Source organism: Ptiloglossa arizonensis, chromosome 4 (genome assembly GCF_051014685.1).
Source record: "Ptiloglossa arizonensis isolate GNS036 chromosome 4, iyPtiAriz1_principal, whole genome shotgun sequence".
In the NCBI taxonomy this organism is placed as follows: domain Eukaryota; kingdom Metazoa; phylum Arthropoda; class Insecta; order Hymenoptera; family Colletidae; genus Ptiloglossa; species Ptiloglossa arizonensis.
This window is the reverse complement of record NC_135051.1, coordinates 28,460,134-28,473,575: the sequence shown is the minus strand read 5'-3', so window position 1 is coordinate 28,473,575 and position 13,442 is coordinate 28,460,134. Positions and strand designations below refer to the sequence as shown.

The 13,442-nt window shown below is 36.2% G+C and overlaps 4 protein-coding genes across 6 annotated transcripts; 1 reads left to right on the top strand and 3 right to left on the bottom strand.

Moving 5' to 3' along the window:
• Nucleotides 1-533: 533 nt before the first annotated feature.
• On the top strand, nucleotides 534-2,215 carry LOC143146016 (JNK1/MAPK8-associated membrane protein). 2 transcript variants are annotated; one of them, XM_076309965.1, is made up of 5 exons: nucleotides 534-677; nucleotides 811-1,521; nucleotides 1,596-1,765; nucleotides 1,832-1,908; nucleotides 1,981-2,215. In XM_076309965.1, exons 2-5 carry the CDS (start codon nucleotides 1,049-1,051, stop codon nucleotides 2,194-2,196), a joined length of 936 nt encoding a protein of 311 aa, XP_076166080.1. In that variant the 5' UTR covers nucleotides 534-677; nucleotides 811-1,048; the 3' UTR covers nucleotides 2,197-2,215. The 2 variants fall into 2 exon arrangements, with proteins under 2 accessions (XP_076166080.1, XP_076166079.1); XM_076309964.1 differs by lacking the exon at nucleotides 534-677 and having other exon boundaries at nucleotides 703-1,521.
• Nucleotides 2,216-2,694: 479 nt separating this feature from the next.
• On the bottom strand, nucleotides 2,695-6,356 carry Cd98hc (CD98 heavy chain). The gene is made up of 9 exons (XM_076309957.1): nucleotides 5,893-6,356; nucleotides 5,060-5,438; nucleotides 4,741-4,985; nucleotides 4,543-4,668; nucleotides 4,242-4,468; nucleotides 3,979-4,162; nucleotides 3,679-3,905; nucleotides 3,036-3,185; nucleotides 2,695-2,954 (listed from the first exon to the last, which is right to left on the bottom strand). Exons 1-9 carry the CDS (start codon nucleotides 6,121-6,123, stop codon nucleotides 2,879-2,881), a joined length of 1,845 nt encoding a protein of 614 aa, XP_076166072.1. The 5' UTR covers nucleotides 6,124-6,356; the 3' UTR covers nucleotides 2,695-2,878.
• Nucleotides 6,357-7,629: 1,273 nt separating this feature from the next.
• Nucleotides 7,630-8,643, bottom strand: LOC143146022 (uncharacterized). 2 transcript variants are annotated; one of them, XM_076309973.1, is made up of 3 exons: nucleotides 8,505-8,643; nucleotides 7,961-8,151; nucleotides 7,630-7,874 (listed from the first exon to the last, which is right to left on the bottom strand). In XM_076309973.1, exons 1-3 carry the CDS (start codon nucleotides 8,596-8,598, stop codon nucleotides 7,872-7,874), a joined length of 288 nt encoding a protein of 95 aa, XP_076166088.1. In that variant the 5' UTR covers nucleotides 8,599-8,643; the 3' UTR covers nucleotides 7,630-7,871. The 2 variants fall into 2 exon arrangements, with proteins under 2 accessions (XP_076166088.1, XP_076166087.1); XM_076309972.1 differs by having other exon boundaries at nucleotides 7,630-8,151.
• Nucleotides 8,644-9,656: 1,013 nt separating this feature from the next.
• On the bottom strand, nucleotides 9,657-13,211 carry LOC143146163 (salivary alpha-glucosidase). The gene is made up of 12 exons (XM_076310175.1): nucleotides 13,043-13,211; nucleotides 12,877-12,999; nucleotides 12,229-12,434; nucleotides 12,069-12,110; nucleotides 11,765-12,011; nucleotides 11,533-11,690; nucleotides 11,331-11,465; nucleotides 11,056-11,261; nucleotides 10,779-10,974; nucleotides 10,250-10,704; nucleotides 10,042-10,182; nucleotides 9,657-9,944 (listed from the first exon to the last, which is right to left on the bottom strand). The coding sequence occupies exons 1-12, from the start codon at nucleotides 13,209-13,211 to the stop codon at nucleotides 9,659-9,661; spliced, it is 2,364 nt and encodes a 787-aa protein (XP_076166290.1). The 3' UTR covers nucleotides 9,657-9,658.
• Between the last annotated feature and the right edge of the window lie 231 nt (nucleotides 13,212-13,442).

Sequence of the window (13,442 nt, the reverse complement as noted above, 5' to 3'; positions counted from 1 at the left end):
TGAAACGATTAAGATATAAAGAAACACTCATACTTGTTACAGTATATATTTTTACAATTGTAAAAACAACGTTTTAAGTTTATGTAAAACATGTATTTATGTGGAATAACAAATTGTTTAGTTTTAAAAACCCATTATTCGGATAATGTTTAAAATTGAAGTTCGCACAATGATGGTAACTGGTAATTAAAAACTAATCTCAATTATAGAAACTGCAAATTCGGCAAATAGAAAGAAATATCGATCACGACTTTTCCACTGTTAAAAAAATAATGGCAATATAAATGAAGAATAAACAGTCAGAACATTGGAATCGAACAATCTCGAACCAACGCTGTAACATTCCCGGTTGTGTTCACTGATACGTTTTGAGTAAATCGTTGCGAATGACAACTCATAATGTCTATTAACACCACTTCCCAAATTTTATTAATTAAATTTATCTTCGATTAAATAGCATATACACCGAGTAGGAAAATACCTAACCGTACTACTCCACACACACGATTGCCGGTAATGGAGATATTCGCAATCACGAATATGTGATGCGCGAAGAGACGTGCGCATAACATGCAGCAGTTTTATGAATCACTATCCTAACACAAAAACGTTGCTCCAAAACCATTAATATTATACGCGATCGGTATATCAGATCGTGCGACGCCAACTGCCGTAAGGTAAAGTGTCTATTCTGTATCTTGTCCGTGGTTTCGATCAATATGAAACTATTATAAATCTTGACTTGTGCTGTGTAGACATCAACTGGAACTGGTTAAGGAGAACATTTATAACAGAAGCCTATATTTTTAGGGTTTCGGTCGTTGGATGAAATTACAAACTTATCCACATTTTATGAATGTGATTGTTGAAACGATCCGCTAGATTTTCAAAACAAATCATTTATCTAAATAGTAAAGTTTTGATGTCAAGTTATTAACTTTGAAATTTACAATATAACCAATTGCAAGAATATGCTCTTCGGCCATTGTTTATTATTCTTGCTGGATAACCTTAAAATGTGGTATTTTTAAACGTTATTCAATTCTCCATGTGCTCGGTTCTAAAACCAAATGCTTTAAATTTATTCACACGATGTCCTGGCCTATATTGTGGAAGAGAATTATTGCTCGATGGAAATTGGAGCGATTGTGGGGCGTGCCCTCGAGGATTCAGGGCAAATACATCTTCAGTCTGTGTACCTTGTGAGGATGAACCAATGTTTTACGATTGGCTATATCTTGGATTTATGGCATTATTGGCATTAGTGCTACATTGGTTTTGTATCGATATGGTATCCATGAGGCGGAATATACCCAAGGAAGTGATCGCATTGCACGCGTCCGCTTTGTTTGAGATTGTTGCTGCATCTATTATTACTTTACAATTGACAGATCCGATAGGTACTTTTGCAATTACATCGTGCAGAGCCACTAAACTTTCAGATTGGTATACATTATTGCACAATCCTAGTCCAAATTATGAGGAAACGCTACATTGCACACAAGAAGCGGTTTACCCCTTGTTCGTACTTGAATAATTTTAGAATTATGATTTTTGTTACTAACTTTAAATTAATTAGCCATTGTATGTTTTAGGTATACTATGGTTTTCATTTTCTATGCTCTAGGAACAGCTATTATGTTATTGTTACGGCCTATGATAGCCAAGAAATTTTTACCGAAACAAGGAAAATTCTCAATTTATGCTGCTCTCTATTTCTATCCAATTTTAGCATTGTTACATGCAGTCGGTGGTGGTTTAATATGTGAGTAGAACAGTTTGTATATTAAAAATAGACAATCTGTTTTAACGGTTTTTAATCTTGTTACAGATTACTCGTTTCCATATATAACAATAACATTATCTGTTTTGTCTAATGCAGCGCATTTTGCATTTAAATTAAATCAGGTATAATTTTTGTAACATTTACATTTGAATACTTTCAAGCACTGAAACTCACTTACATAGATTCTTTTTCAGACAATGAAATCATTATTATTGAGTTCTGTGTCAGATATGAAGAATGTAATAGTTATTTTAGGCCATTGGCTCTTACATGGATATGGTGTGATGGCTGTAGCAACTCTTCGTGGTCTCAGCATTCATCCAGCAATGCTTGCTTTAGTACCTTTGCCAGCATTATTTTATGTCCTTACAGCAAGATTTACAGATCCACATAAACTTCACATTGAATAAACATTATTATGAAAATTTATTACTATTCGTAATATTAATAAAAAGAAAGACCCCTTAAAAAAAAATGAATAGGTGTAGAGTGCAGTGTATACACACGCATGTAGTTGTATGCGTATGTGTGCATGAAATAAAATTAGTATAGATGTGACGGTATAAAAATTGAAATCCAATGAGCGACACGTTCTAGCCTGTAAGATATGAAGATATGAATTGGTTAGATTATTCGGTGTCTACCGAAGTTGCCATGAAAAGGTGCATTCTTTTCGAAAAATAGGACAGCCTACTCTGATTACCTAAAAGAATAAGACCTACATTCGTATCAACAAGATACAGAGATACTTCCCTTAGTTAATATCCATATATTCTGCATTCTCTCATTGCAAACATGTAGAATAGAATTACGTGAACTTACAGTTGTGTTAATTACTCTAATATTGAGGACTCGCAATTTCCAAATTGGCCACCAACGTGAGATTCAAAAGAGAAATTTACGTTACATAGGTTAATTACAATATCTTATATTTTTGCTTTATCGCATTTAATTATACACACACACATACAATTGCAATTCGCAAAAGTAATACACAATTGCATTTAATAAATGCCATTTATTATTCGAGGATAATAAAGAAGAGATTATACTTGATAAATAGAATATTTCTTTCATCCTCTTGTGATTAATTTAATTCTTTGGCACAAACGTTAAAACAACTGTGCTCTTAGCTGATATAGGAACCTTATTAGAGGGCAGCTTCGTCCTGTAATTAAATGAATGTTTCATTAATCTAGTAATTGTTTTCTGAAATTAAAGAAGAAATAATCACGAAACAATTTCCTACCTTATTGCGTTACCATCCTGCACATAGTTAGGACTATGTGCAACCACGCTGAGTTCTTCTGAAATCTGCGGTATCGTGGATAAGTCAACTATAGTAGGTTCTTCCGCTGTTTGGTATGCTACCAAGTATCCAGGATTGCCACTCTTTAACCTAAATATTATTTATAATTTTAGTACAATTCAATATTTTTTAAATTAATACAAAAAAAGAAAAAAAATAAAAGATTTAATCGATTAATTAAATTAATATTACATGCACTTTTGGTAAGTGAAAATAACGATCATTAATCTAAAGTTACTTCTACGAAAGATGCATTTGTACAATATGTTAGTGAGACTCACCAGCTCCTGTGTTGCACAGAAGGAAGCGTGGAACAGGGCAAATTAATCTTTGGTTAGTAACTTGTATAGTACATTTATATACATAAGTTGTATAAGGTGTACGTTATTTGAGCTATAGGTGTAATGTCAAAGAATAATTGAGATGTATTATAGCAATTGAAATTTAAATTGATGTAATTTTCTTTAATGCACGACTTTCAACTGACATTACTTTCTGTTGTTAAGTTACAAAGGGAGTTTGGTGTACAGGTTAAACATGTCTGAATGTTAATAATGAATTATTTATAATTCTATTGCATTACCTTGTGTACACAAATACGCTTCCATTAACAGTCTTAAGTGTTGTTTCTCCATAAAGGAATGTTAAACTGTGGCGAGCTTTGGACAAAGTTGCAAATGCATCCTTTGCAGACAAAGTATCGTTTAACTTAAATATTGGAGTTCCAGGTAAAAGTAATGTCATGAGTGCCAAGCTGTCTGCTATATCTGCAGGCATTCTTTGTCTTAAGCTATTCTTTTTACCATTGAGCTGAAATAAATACACGATATTGTAATCTCACGTAACAATTAAGAACGTATTGCTTGATTCTATAGAAACTCACATCCCAAGCAGGCCAAAAAGTCAAATTCAACCATTGTGAGACACCTTTATGCAAAGTTGTCGCATTTATACTACTATTAGCAGTGGTTAGGAATTGAGAACTTTGTGGAATATCGATTAATCTCTTTTTCTCATTGTAAACTTGTAAAATATCGGTTCCAATGTCATCTTGAAGGGCGAACAGTCTGTAAAAATATTTCAATTTGCGTGCGGAATGCAAGCAATATCTATAACAGTTTTTCATCGTCGTTAAAGATAACTTACCCCTTATTATCTGTTTCATTATAAATGGCTTCTTGCCATTTTGACAAGACTGCAGCATTTTCTGGACGATCTCTGGTATAGGCATGTACCAATGAATCATAATTATCTGCTTCAGTAGGAATAGTGCTTCTAAACTCGTCGCGAAGTTCCGGATCTTCCGTTAAATATTGCGTATTAGCTAAACGGAAACCACTGACACCCAATTTTAACCAATGACTTAAAACATCCTACATTCAAAATGATGTATTATTTATTATCCTTCTTAGCTGTCAACATCAAACAAAGTAGAAAATTAGCTTACAGCAAATTCTGTAATTACTGCTGGATTATTGTAATTCAATTCAGGTTGACTTTTATTGAATTGATGAAGGTAATACTGTCCCCTTTCTTCGTTCCATTCCCATGCGGATCCGCCGTACAAACTCAACTAAGAGTGGTAGATGTTGTGAATATTTGTTTACAATGAAGGAAATCTAGTTTGAAAAAGAGTTTAACCAACCCAATTGTTAGGTGAATTACGTCTGCCATCAGAAGTTATCTTTCCATCTGCCCACACATAGTAGGATGTGAATGGATCTGTTTTTTCTATAGAACGCTTAAACCATGGATGTTCAGTCGACGTGTGGCCTGGATCTAATTCCAAAATTATATGCTGATCCCTATTTTTTGCAGCCTTTATAACAGCCTCCAGATCATCAACACTTCCCAATTGTGGTTTAACATTTTTGAAGTCTTCTATTCCACCTAAAATTCAATTTATAATTTATTGTTGTCTGAACATAAGCGAAACCATGTACAAGAACTATACGAATATCTACCTGTTGCACTTTCTTTAACTATCGATGCAAGAGAAATTGCATCTATGCTCTGTTTTTTCAGAATATCCAAGAGAGATTCTATTTCTTTCAAGTTATGGCTAATGGTCTCGACAGGATCTAATTGAACAATAGGACTCTTTTCCCACCATTCTTTTGGTTTCGGTGCTGAACATTTTGGTGCCATCACTACAATGGCAGTGGCACCAGCCAACATAGCAAGCCATAGTAACCAAAATGTAATAAATAAAAACCATCTTAATCTAACCCAAAATGGATCATTAGCAAATTTCATCAATTCTTCCTTGCCCATTCCAGAAAGGTCCTGTTTGAGTGTTTCAATATTGATCTTGGTATCTCCATTTTCGGAAATATATTTCACCTACCCATAAGGACAATGTATTAATTAAAATATATGGCGAATATCCCATTTAATTGAAATATACTTATTTTCCAAACAATTATTTCGGGATTTATCCTCTTATTGCAAAATGATGCAATAAAGAAATATTATGACTTTCAAACAGTATGTTTATTGCGATATACGATAAACTTGATAGGCTTAGCATGATTTAAGGGAAGAAATTATAAAATCGTTTGAATGTAGATCGATCGCCCATTACCGAACGAACAATTGATCTCTTGAACAGAATATGTAACGAAATAAAAAAAAAAAGAAAAAAAAAAAGTTACCGATTACTTTGAACAAAATGGGATTGGTAACAATAATCGTACAACGATAGAAATATTTTCAATTACGTGTGAAAATAATACGACTTGATTGTTCACTTAACGATTGAGGCGTGTCTTCTAAGAGACGTCCATTAATAACATACCTCGGTCGCATCTTTCGTGGGTGAAACTTTATTCTCATCCTTGAGCATCTTTTCGTGTACCCCATCGTCGATTTCGTTCTCGTTATTCGGTTTTCCCATAATGCTGTTTTCCGTTGTATCTTGTCTGTTCGAGTCGACGTCCGTGAGCGTCTTGTTCGTGGCAATAACTGTCGTTTCCTTCGCGATACCGTTCGCTTCAACGCTATCTACATCCAACCTCCCACTCTCCATTGCGATCACCGAATGGATTCCAAGGACGTGAGGATGTGTTTCAATGATCTTACGCAACGGGAATGTGCAAGATTTGCCGCATGTAAAATCCTTTCCCTCTTGGCGAAGTTTCCACGATCCCTGACACAACTATTCCTTCTACGGTCCAACTTCAAGAATGACCGAATGAATGCGTTTTACCCCTCCGAGATAGCTGACTGGTTCCCTCGGTCCCCTGTTTGTCCTGGCCTATTTACTTTACCACTACAAATACATAGCGCGAATGTGTATTATCAGGGCCGACTCTTGTCCCTAGAAGATTCGATTTCTTTAAGATTCAAGAAGGTAACATCGAGATTTGTCGTTCATTGTGAAAATGAAACAACTCTCGTATAACTGTCCAGTATACTTAGGAGATATTTTTTATTGAAACGAGGGTGGATAATGCATGTTTCTTTAACGGTTAAGCCGAGGTTTACATACGAATGTATGTACTACACGTTTAATAATTTTGATGGATACGCATTAGGGTCAATGTATTTATTTTTAAACTGAGAAATATTGTTGACGCGTGTAGAACTAAAGGGTAACATTAGAAAGATAAAAGTGTCGATAAATTGTCACTGGAAATGGTTTTGCACAGGGTTCTATGTCGCTGTAGCCCGGAACTGATGAAAATGCTCTGATTTCGATTCAATCGATTCGAATAAGGTGTGGGACACGTGCACGAATGATGCAGTGCAAATGTTTCAACATTTTGTGCGGATCGTTCGAATTAAATCTATACTTATCGATTACCTTAACGTTACGATCGCAAGATGTTTATGTGTAGATATAAATACTTTGCCATATAATTAATATGTATACTTGTATATAGAGTAACCATCTATCTCCAAAACTTGTGGCATAATCCAAAATAGAGGTGGGCTCTTCGTTTATAAAATAATTCGAAAGTGAAGAATGTAATTTTTTCGTACTAAGTACGTAATTTTCATTTTCGAGGTAATCGGTTTTGATAGTACGTGAGATTATACGCGTGCTTAACGAGAATTTGACATAATAGATCTTACGACAGGTGCCCATTGTGTTCGTAATTTTATAACCAGAAAGTCTTTTCTCCGGATAGAAATTTTAAAAACATTTGGTAATTAAATGAAGTAATTGTTCAAATTATTAAACATTCGTAAATTGAAAGTATTGTAAGAAAAGTTCGCGCACAATTAAATATTAATAAAAATCAAATATTATGTTAGAGTGCAACTAAACAATACTAACTTGGAAAATTACCTTCTTTGTATGTAACCCACGATGAAACTATACGTAAATATGTACATACGTGACGTTCAGACTGGCAAGTTTGTCAATCGAATACGTGAGCCCCGCATACATTTAAAATTGTTTATTTCGAAAATAAACACTTAAATGAAAGAAGTTCATTTCATAATTTTGGTTAGTTTCTTCGGGAGGAAATACGCGGTATTGTAAGACACCTTACATATCGAAAACGAATGTCTAACTGGACAACTGTTTCCTAACTGTCACTATGTTTTTATTTACTTTATTATTGTTTACTTAACAATATGGTGCATCTAATTCCTTAGACATATTTATATCTAACAGTAGCTTCGCTTGTATAAGCAGAAGATTCTGTGATTAAAGTATATTATTTTTACGTACGCATAAACTTTTTATTTGCAAACTTATTTGGTAACATTAGATTAGAAATTACGAAACGCGTGGTATTTCGCACTGTCCCACGCCTGGAACATTTACTGCAACATTAAATGTATGCGTACAATACAGAATTGTTAACTAAAAATTGAGTACAATTTATGTTGAGATCTTCTCGAATACTCACTGTACTTGTCGCATTTAAAATAAATATATTTTCGGACCTGGTGCACGTTTGCCACAAAAAACAACAGTAGGATAAAATGGAAATAATAAATACTACTATCAACATGGCCCATAAAAACCAAAATATGCACAGGCGAACATTCATCCAACTTGGGTCAACGGTGTAGTATCTAAAATCGTCGTTTATCGATTCTGGAAACAAGTTTTCATATATACTTAACAATTATTTTATTTGTTTCGATTATCGAGTCGATCGATCGAATTTCAATTTATCTAAAATGTCTCACATGGATTTCATGCGTATAGATTCTTTTCATTTTATTCGGAATATTTATTGTCGATCGATCGAATCTAGATCGATTTCTTTGTCAATTCGTAAATTTCCGATCGATGAGTTGCACATTGTGAATCGATACGCGGACGAGTATTCCAGTGAAACGCGACGATTAGTTGAATTTGAACTCGAGATTTCGGTTCGTTGACAACGATGCTTCATTGCGCGCGTACTTTTCACGGTTGTGTTGTACAATAGTGACATATCAAACCTGCGTCCTCTTGTTTCTCATTGGACCTGTTGTTTCGTATGGTCTCGAAAATCGATTTACCGCAGAGAAGGTGAGTGGTTTCTTTGGATTCCATTGTTTTTCATGCTCCCTTTCTTTTCGATCTTGTTCTTCGCTATCGGAGTGGCCGACTAATGGTTTCCTTGATTCATCGTGTTTTCCATTGCGCGTTCATTTGCTTGCCGATATGACAGAGGATACGCGTGTTTACAAAAGCGAGACGCGATTTAGGCTGGCCGTCGATGATCGGTGTCAGAAAGCAGGACACAGACGCAAATGTGTGTATACATATATATACACGCGCGCGCGCGCGCGCGCACACACACACACACACGCGCGCGCGCGCGCGCGAGATAAATATAGGCACGAATAGATACCGATTGAATGGCGAATTGCTTTTACCGCCCCTATTGTTATTTTTCCTTTGCTCTTATCTCGTGGGAGATACGTTAGAGACGATTCAGCATATGTATTTACGTCTTTTCAAATTCGCTGTGGTTTCAATTAGAGTACGAGCAGCGCATAACGACTAATTTAGGCGTACGACCTTTTAAACGTAAAACACTGTTTGTGATTTGAAACTTTTATAAAATATACTACTAATTGTTTAATATTTACATAATATATAGTTCTAATTGTATAAATTATTTAATAATATTTTGAATTCTCTTTTAGTTTACAAATAACTAGCAGTAAATTCGTATCGCTACCGCTCGAGCAGATACGCCGACTGAAATACCGTTACTGTTCATAATTTGAGTGTGATGTGTATGCAACTGAGCTCTAAATGACATATGATAACACCTGGAGCGGTGTAACGTATATTGTCACGTGTCATTCCACACACTTGTAACTTTGTAAATGTATTTGAATAGCGAGAGTATTTGCGTTGTCATTAATATAAATTATTGCGACAGTTCGGAAGAATTAAAACCTGGGGTGAATGCTTTTGTTGTTAAAAATAGACCTATCATTTATAGAATAATGACAACACGTGTGTAACAGAAGTATAGTGAAAATTCATATGCATTTGTTCCTTTTACAGCTGCAAGCCTTTAATGCAAGAATACTTTGTTTAAAACACTATAATTAGTTTAATTTGTAAGCAATTAAATGTTAACTTTATAAAATCTTATTTATAAAGATGTTGAAAATTTGAACAATAGTATCGCTGTAAAGGTTGTACTTATTATCAACTGCAACATCGATATGGAAATAGAAGTTGAATTTTTCTCTGCCTCTGTTGTACTTGACGTGGAAATTGTGGTCGGTTCGATGGAACTAGTTGTTTCGCAAGTGCACGCACAGTTCTCCACAGTTGATTCTGTATCGAATTCGGTTGTAGTTCCCTTTAGTTCATTGGCTTTTAATACATACGCAGCATTAGCAGTCAGTGTCAAACTGTCCACCGATACAGTTTTCCTAGACAATAGAATTCAATGTCGATTACCAGTTCTAACATTTTTAAAGATTTCTTAGACGCATACGAATAATATTCGATAGAAGGATATAAACTTACGTAACATGGACAGCATTACTGGAAGCAACAATAATTTCCATAGAATCTCCTAAGTTTGGATACAACGAAGTTAAATTAACTTTCTCTTGCCGTAGACCCAGATTAACGATAACGATATACGTGGGGTAGTTATCAAAAAATCTGACCACAAACGAGATTAGACGATTATCGATTACGTAGATTGAATAACTGATCGTTACATACAAACCTCTTCAAAATCAACACACGATCGTTATTTAAGGTTGCTAACTCGTAATCTCCATGGGTGAAAACTCTATCCCTTCTAAGAATAGTAAGCGATTTATACGTGTTTAAGTTGCTCCGTTTCCGAAGTTGTTGCTTTTCAATGTTTCTCTCTATGTAATCTGGATGAAGAGGAAGGTACGTGATCTCATTGGTCGAGAATCCTGCCGATATGTTGGAGTTCCACTGCATCGGTGTCCTTGCAGGGTCTCTAGAATATCTTTCGTACGTTTCGTTTGTCCTCGAACGACCCATAGGGTCAATTGTTTCGTTCCATAACATTTTTCTATCCAACATTGCGATCTCCTCTCCGTAATAAGTGTACGCTTGACCGGGTAATAAGAGGCTAAGCATATGGAGGCCATCAACGCGATTTAATCCAATTCTTGAAGCTGCTCTTGAATTATCATGATTGGACAGCTGAAATTCGAGAATAAGATGCAGAAATTATATTAAGAAATTAGAAATTAATCGATTGCGGTATATTTTCTTACCACCCAATTTGTGCTCGCGTTACCGGGAAGTATCGCGAACCAATCTTGCACAACATTTTTTATGCGTTCCGCGGTACTGGTGTTTCGCACATGTGTGATAAAACGGAAATTAAAGGGTGGAATTCCTTTGTGCGTCGCGTTACCATACAGAGTTATCAAAGTCTTATCGGTATCGTAAGATTCTGCGATGAGCAGTCTGTAAATTCACACGTACGTTATTAAATCGTGATCGTAGCGGGATAAGTTTTATTAAAATTTCCAATATCTTTGTACGTACTTTGAAGTCGCATTATTTGTTTCAACCCAATTGTCGATGTGAGAGCGAAATGTGTAAAGAAGATCTGCATTTTCAGGCAAACCGGACGTAAAGGTTCCACCTCCCACGATCGGTTCGTCCCTTAAGTCTTTGTCTTCGAAAAGATACGATACAGCATCGATTCGAAAACCATCGACACCTCGACGTAACCAAAAGTCGAATACATTCTACGGTACGAAAGTCAATCTTGAAATATACACCAAAGTGTAACGCCGACTGTAAAGCTAATATCGTACCAATAATTTTTGTAACACATTTTCATTTCTTAAATTGAGATCGGGTTGGGATTTGTGAAATTTATGGTAATACCATTGTTGCCTTTTATCGTGCCATGTCCACGCGGATCCTTCTCGGTCGCTGTAGGTGCTTACCTGAGTAAAAGGTAACGTTACGTTGCGTTACATGGAAATTGTAAATTAAAAGTTAGAAGCGATCTACCCAATTATTAGGAGGTACGTTATTGCCATTTTTATCGATAGATCCGTTCGACCAAACGTAGTAATTATCGTACGGTTGGATATTATCGGTGGATAGCAAAAACCATTTGTGTTCATCGCACGAATGATTCGGTACTATATCCAAAATGACTTTCAAATCTGAAACATTTCATCTCGTTTTACATACCAGATTGTTTCTATTAAATCAATGCGTATTGGTTATTAGAACTTACCACGGTCGTGTGCTTTCTTTATAAATTCGTCAAAATGCTCGAGACTGCCAAAGAGAGGATCGATGTCGGTGTAATTGGAAATATCGTATCCAGAATCTAGCAGTGGTGACGGATAAATGGGATTTAACCAAATCGCGTCGATTCCAAGATCATCGAGGTACTCGAGACGACTAATAATACCTGTACGTGAAAATATGTATATCCGTTTTATCGAGAATGGGCGAGTTTCGAAATCGTCCTGTACGTTTCAACGTTTTGTAATACATTGTGTACAGAGCTCGAACAAATATCTTCGTAAATGAACCTCGATGCGTAACAACACAATGTGATCTCGGACCACGTGACACTGATTTTTTCAAGCGCATCTCGTTCAAGTTTAAACAATACAGTCGCGAATCGAAAATTTAAATTACACGAAACTTTCATTAAAATCGATTCGATCGCGATGCGATAACGCAATATACCGAAAAGTTAAGTCCATGGTACGATAATGCATCCATCGGTATACTATATCGCTGGGAGTACGGGAAATCTGAAGTAACTTCGGTTGGTACCTTGACCATCGAGCGATAAACGAGAGCAGTCGTACAGTAACCCCGAACGAGAGGCTCCATCCTTAAGACGTTATACATACGTTTACGATACGTTTTATTTAAATTTGAATTCCGGTCTGCAATACAGTTTACGTACGATTGAAAATTTCAATGTCGAAGGGATCGAGAAGCGAGACAAGGCGAGGCGAGAAGAGGAAATTTGTTCTCCGTCGATAGTTTAATAATCACCCGTCCCAACAACAGTGGCTAGAAGTTATACCAAATACGAAACGAAAATTGTAATCGGAGGTTAAAGTGTGAGCCAAAACGATTAGTTGGAATCAATATATAATACTATTATGCCGCGAGTTTACAATTTCCGATACGTTAGATACTGTTCAGAGAGACGATGTAAGTTGATCGTAGTAGAAGTTTTGAAACTTTTCGAGCTCGAATTGTGAAAGTGTGAATGCAATTGTCGTGGCGAAGTTAATTCGCAAGCAACGGACACGTGTGTATTTCTTTTTACCAATGATAATCGACTCTCTCAACGAGTAAAACTAGCCTGTAAACTTTTACCTCTCTGACGCGATACAAGGAAACTAGCGGAGGTAGTTGGTTTCGATTGTTTCAGAAAGGTAGAAATTCTCGGACGTATCGTTGTTGTTTCGAAGTCAACATTTACATCTGGATACTTGGAAACTATCGACTCATCCGTGTACCCCAGTCCCAGTTCGTAGGATACCTTTCAAGTCACCCTCGCCGTCACCGTCACTGTCCTGGAATCCTCTCGGCCAGATTTGATAAATCAACGCGGTTTCCCACCATTCCTTGTCGATCGGTTCGGCACATTTTGCTCCCACGAGCAAAAGTCCTAGCAGAATCAGCAGCAAACGACCACGGAACAGAGCCATATCGACGATTTTACCGAAACCTGTCGTACGCTCACGATATGATCCTGTTTTATATTTTTGACAGAAATCGGGTTATCGCTTTATCTCCACGATAGGGCGACGATTCCCAATGTCCTTATCGCGCCTATTCCTTGACCTCGGAACGCTAAAACCACGCCATTGTTTACGTTGATTGGGAACGGAAAGTAGGTTTCCGTAATTCCCTTCGTACGCGGGAAACCGTTTCGATCG

Coding starts and splice junctions, on each gene's coding strand:
- Cd98hc (XM_076309957.1), bottom strand. CDS start 6,123: ATGGAGAGTGGGAGGTTGGATGTAGATAGCGTTGAAGCGAACGGTATC. Junction 4,669..4,740: donor GTAATTCACCTAACAATTGG/GTTGGTTAAACT, acceptor TACCACTCTTAG/TTGAGTTTGTACGGCGGATC. Junction 3,186..3,678: donor AGCGTATTTGTGTACACAAG/GTAATGCAATAG, acceptor AATAATATTTAG/GTTAAAGAGTGGCAATCCTG.
- LOC143146163 (XM_076310175.1), bottom strand. CDS start 13,211: ATGGCTCTGTTCCGTGGTCGTTTGCTGCTGATTCTGCTAGGACTTTTG. Junction 12,435..12,876: donor CCTTGTATCGCGTCAGAGAG/GTAAAAGTTTAC, acceptor ACTGTATTGCAG/ACCGGAATTCAAATTTAAAT. Junction 11,466..11,532: donor ACGTACCTCCTAATAATTGG/GTAGATCGCTTC, acceptor CCTTTTACTCAG/GTAAGCACCTACAGCGACCG.
- LOC143146016 (XM_076309965.1), top strand. CDS start 1,049: ATGTGCTCGGTTCTAAAACCAAATGCTTTAAATTTATTCACACGATGT. Junction 1,522..1,595: donor CAAGAAGCGGTTTACCCCTT/GTTCGTACTTGA, acceptor TGTATGTTTTAG/GTATACTATGGTTTTCATTT. Junction 1,909..1,980: donor TTGCATTTAAATTAAATCAG/GTATAATTTTTG, acceptor ATTCTTTTTCAG/ACAATGAAATCATTATTATT.
- LOC143146022 (XM_076309972.1), bottom strand. CDS start 8,598: ATGGAATCCAAAGAAACCACTCACCTTCTCTGCGGTAAATCGATTTTC. Junction 8,152..8,504: donor TGAGAAACAAGAGGACGCAG/GTTTGATATGTC, acceptor ACTTGTTTCCAG/AATCGATAAACGACGATTTT.